Raw genomic sequence first — 5,216 nt, 5'->3', positions numbered from 1 at the left:
TAAACCAACAAACTTAAAATAAAGTCTCCCACATACCAATCCTCGACAATTTTCTTACAAAAACTAATATATATAATCTAGCACAAGCAAAATTTCGGAATAAACTCCTTCAAATTGAAGTCGAAGTTAATGGTATGAATGAAGCTAGTTTTATAGCTTTGGCTCTAGATTGTATTCTTTTTCTTCAATAGATTGCCTAAAGCATTGGTTGTAAAATTTATAAGGCGTTCGAAATGAAAGAATTCTCAGGAACTTTTGGTTGCCAATCGCACATATTTGCCATCAACGATGAATTTAGAACTTGAATTTATCTGCACGGAATAGTAATAAAGAATCAGATCAGCACCATACACGTTTAGCCAAAGGAATTGAAGAAAGAAACACTGATGCAGTTTGGTAGGATTAGCTGACCTTATGCTCAATTGTGTCACTGACTTGGCTTTCATCTTCTACCATGCCAGACTCATTCACAGACTTCAGAACAATCCTTTTAAGTTTCTTCAACTTCAGACCTACCTCAGAATTCTGTCCAAAATGCAACAAGAGAGTAAGACAGATACCCAGACCATACATGTGATCATAAAATAGTTTCTAAGATGTGATACATAAAGACTCTCGTTTCAAAGAGGAAGAAATGCTCATGAAGATGTATATGAAATAGAAGTTGGAAATTAGTGATGAAATGGAGAGAACACATACAGATTTCAAAGCTGATGTGATTAGTTTCTTCCACTTTATCTTCTTCTTGCTGTCGTTTCCGTTAGACCCATCCACGACAGATCTATCTTGTTTCACTCTTTCATTTTTGGCTTTCTTTTGTTTTGTTTCCTGTTCTTTTTCGACCTGGATTACTTCACCATTATCTAATTCAGCAGATCGTTTAGCGCCACCATTTTCAGATTCCCTGTCTTTCCTTTTCTTATTTGAGTGAGAATTATCATTTTCTGCTTCTTTTGAGTTTTGCTCCTTTAATTCCTCACCTGCTTTGTTCTCAGGAATCTCGCTCTTTTGATTGTTATCACTTGAGACCTCCACACCACGGTCAGCTGGTTCAGTCTGCTTAGCAGCATGAAAAGCTCGTGCCTTTGCTCTGTGTTTCTTACCTTCAGCATGGAGAAGTAGAGTCTGCTTGCTAGTTGCATTGGTATTACACAAACTGCAGATACAACATTTTGAGGTCAAAAAAGGATGAATTATAAAAGAGCTAAGTATTGAAAACACTCCTATACTCGGCGCGAATTATTAGTTTCATCCCTGAACTATTGACAACAATAAAAACACCCTTTTACTTGGCTAACTGAACTTAAATACACCCTTGATCTTGCAACATGAGTGAAATACACTTCTAAATTCTCGCCAAGTTTAGGATTGTTTTCAACACTTCTCTCGGTTTTTTATTAAGAGTCTCATGCTCCTACAAGAGGTTGAGACAACTTGCTATATCATGTGACAGATCAGGGGTGTATCTAAGTTTAGTTAGTCAAGTAGAGCGGTGTTTTTAAGCCTGTCAAAGTTTGAGAATGAAATTAATAATTTGCGTCAAGTTCAAGAGTGTTTTCAATACTTCTCTCATTATAAAAATCAGATAAAGGGGAAGGCAGAAAACAAATGAAGCATTAGAAACAAGTCTTGCAACCCACTAATACAAGCCACCAAGAGAAAAGGAGAGAAAAAAGTGTCATCTCATGTCAAGCAAATATACATAACTTTTTTCTTCAATTCTTAGAAAGCTAATCAACAAGAAGAAGAGAAAGATAAAAAGCTGACCTGCAAAACCAAGGTGGACGGTCTGACAATCCAACATTGATGTCTACATTAGGCTTTTGCTTTGAATCACCGCTGGGCTTGGCAGGAGCTCCATTTGAAGCTTTTCCTTGGCCCTTGGGACCATATTTCTCCTGAAGAAGTAAAATACAGAAAATACAAATCTGTACATCAAAACACCACTCGAATAAGACACCAGTTTGGGAAGCAACTACTAAATGAAAGCAAATACTTGCAACATAAAGTAGTGTGATGGAGAGATGGTGCAGCTCTGCTGTCCCTTCGCATAGTAGTTTCCCATTTGGGAGTGCCATTTATTTGAGAAACAAGTATGTTTAGCAAGCAAAGTACTTTTCAAGTGTTTAGTTAATTTTTAAAATGCACTTTTCAGCAAACTCAAGTTTGGAGATTTTGGACATATGATAAGCCATTATTTCAAATAACAATCTAAAAATTGGACATTAACATTCTATTTGAAGTTAATTTTGTAAATGCAAAAAGTGCCTTGTAAAATTATCGTACTACTCTTTAAGTGTCATTCTAAGTATACTTGTGGGATTCGGTCAACCCACATCAGATACTTCGACCAAGATACTTTTCCTCATGGTCAATATTTGTTGCTTCATGTTTCAAGCCAAACAGAGAGATGCTAAATATTCAAGCGGTTGTATTTCAACTTATGATAGACAGTAGCAACGATCTGTAAGGAGAGTTGGTAGGTCTTGAATGACTTTTTTTTCTGAGGAGAAGAATATCTTTATCTTTATAACTATATTTTTATAATATTGAATATTTTTAGCTGAATATCCGCACCCGTATCCACACTCGAATTCGTGTCCCTAAATCTTAAAATTTAGATTTTGCCGAATCTGACTCTCGAATTCACATTCATCTCAGATACCTGCATCCGAATCCGAGCAACTTAGCGCCACACAACATGTTGGATGCAAGCCTCCACTTTATACAGCTGCACCAATACGATGTGTGACATCTTTGTCGATCTCCCCATTTTCTTATATTAGAGACCCCAAATACTTAAATTTCTCTCTTGGGGACAACTTGCGTATCAAGTCTCACTTCCACGCCTGCCTCATTCGTCACATCACAGACTTTACACTCCAAATACTCTGTCTTGGTCCTACTTAGCTTGAATCTTTTAGACTCCAGAGTCTGTCTCCACACCTCCAAGATATCGTCAACTCCACCACGAGTCTCTTCGATTAAAACAATGTCATCGGCAAATAACATACATCATTACACTTCATCCTAAATATGTCGCATCACATCTATCACCAAAGAAAATAGAAACAGACTTAGCGTTAATCCCTGGTGTAATCCTATCTTGTTTGGAAAGTGCTCTAATTCACCTGCTACTGTTCTTAACTGAGTCTTGGCTCCCTTATACATATCCTTTATTGCCCTAATATAAGCCACCAGTATACCTTTAGACTCTAAGCATCGCCACAGGACTTCTCTCAAGATTTTTTCATAGGCCTCTTCAAAGATCAATGACACCATATGCAAATCTCTTTTTCTCTCCCTATATTTCTCCATAAGTGTCCTAATAAGATGAATAGCTTAGCAGTTGAACGTCCTAGCATGAATCCAAACTGGTTCTAGAAAATGGAAACATCCCTCCTCACCATATTATCCACCAGCTTCTCCCAAACTTTCTCTAAGAAAACAAGTTCCTTAAAAATGAAGAAAATGAATTCCATAATAGAAAAAGTGAAAACAAGTTGCATAAGTAGCATTCCAAGTTTATTATATCCTCCCAACCTATCCAATCCCCACCCCTTGACCATTCCATTCCTGAACCCCAACTCCCCATTTCATTCCGCCTCCATAGTGTTGTGCTAGATAACATATAAATGCTCTTAGCATAATATTTTCTTGCTTACTTAGCAAATATTAGAAAATAAGTAAGAAACACACTTGTTTTCTACGAAACCATTTTCTAGGAGAACATTTTCATCATACTAAACACACCCTAAGAGTCGTAATTTTGAAACAGAAAATGATTTGTAGGCATGCCATCTTTCCCCTTTCAATGGAACTTATTTTCTTTGGGAAATAGGAAAGTATTTTCTGTCATATGTCAAACACATGTAGAAGAAATTACACATGAAGCTTTAGTAACCAAAAGATGAAACAATACAAAGATTTTGCAACTAAACCGAGAATGCCAGCAATCATTATGTTGATTAAGCACTCAGCTACGAATTTAGAAAGATGGGTATGGCGTATGAACCGTGATACCAGTGGTATTTGATAACACTGGATAGAGAACTTACTGCTAAGTAATAGTCTACAAGTTAGCTAAGATAACAGTAACTGCACTGAAGTGTTAAAAGCTGAAGCATCAGGATTTGGGTAGGCCTAGTTGGTTAAAAAATTAAAGTGGAGATAGGAAAAAAGTAATGGCACAAATAACTTTGGGAGAAATAGCCTTGAATATTATCCATACAAAGTAAAGATAAAAGAGGCAGAGAATATTACCGCTTCAGTGATGCATTGGGTGTGAGTTTCCACAGTTTGACGACCAAAAATCTCCCCACAATCAATGCAAGATAGCTTATGAAAACACAAAAATACAATAAGTAAACTTGAAGTCGTAATTGCATTCATAATCAATGTGAGTATGGAAAAAAGAAACCTTGAAAGCAGAACAAATTCGGAAGTGGTTTGCCAATTTGGGTTTCTTCAGATTGTCTCCACAGTCTTCACACTGAAACCAAACCATTCTAAATTATTTCAACCGAAAAGGAAAAGGAAAAGAATGGTGGGTGGTTAGGGTTTTTATGGATTGAGCAAAACACTGAGGCTGATTATGGCGGTACTGTGTTAAATCGAAATGAAGAGAAAACAGCAGACGAGGTGAGGTGAGTTAGTAGCATGGGCCACTGGGCCCAAATATTACACGTTTTGAGCCCACGGCTAAGTTCGCTGCTAGCACAAGTTAGAAATTTTTTCATAAACTAGTTTAGTGTACGCGCTTTATTCGTTATCAAAGCACGCGTATATCTTATCTGACAATAAATATTATAGGAAAAAAATAAACGTAGATATAGACCTCATCATTAATCAATTGTTAAATTATTCATAGTTATTTTTTTTCTAATAATTCGATACTAATTCATCATTAAATGGAATAAGCGATAAATTTTAATTTATTGTTTAACTTTTCATCGGTAATTCATATTTCTTTAGCTATGAAATATACAAGTTAATGTATCAAAGAATAGTGAGATTTTTCATTTGTTAAAACTATGAACTTCTGAAATAAATTATATTGCTCGTAAGAATTCAAAGAAAGGAAAAAATAGTACACGAAATATTGCCATAAAAAGTAAGAAATTTTACATCAAGAATACTAATACTAATAGATATTATGAGTTTTAAAAAATCCTAACAATTGTTAAATCAAAAGTCCGCAAATAAAATTTTCTACT

The 5,216-nt window shown here is 35.6% G+C and overlaps 1 protein-coding gene across 1 annotated transcript; it reads right to left on the bottom strand.

Moving 5' to 3' along the window:
• On the bottom strand, window positions 1-4,658 carry LOC129893340 (UBP1-associated proteins 1C). Its single transcript, XM_055968850.1, has 6 exons — window positions 4,421-4,658; window positions 4,264-4,338; window positions 1,768-1,898; window positions 700-1,156; window positions 412-525; window positions 1-311 (listed from the first exon to the last, which is right to left on the bottom strand). The coding sequence occupies exons 1-6, from the start codon at window positions 4,505-4,507 to the stop codon at window positions 246-248; spliced, it is 930 nt and encodes a 309-aa protein (XP_055824825.1). The 5' UTR covers window positions 4,508-4,658; the 3' UTR covers window positions 1-245.
• Between the last annotated feature and the right edge of the window lie 558 nt (window positions 4,659-5,216).

This window comes from Solanum dulcamara, chromosome 6, assembly GCF_947179165.1.
Source record: "Solanum dulcamara chromosome 6, daSolDulc1.2, whole genome shotgun sequence".
NCBI lineage: Eukaryota > Viridiplantae > Streptophyta > Magnoliopsida > Solanales > Solanaceae > Solanum > Solanum dulcamara.
The sequence above is the reverse complement of the archived record's forward strand: the minus strand, read 5'-3'. Positions and strand labels throughout refer to the sequence as shown.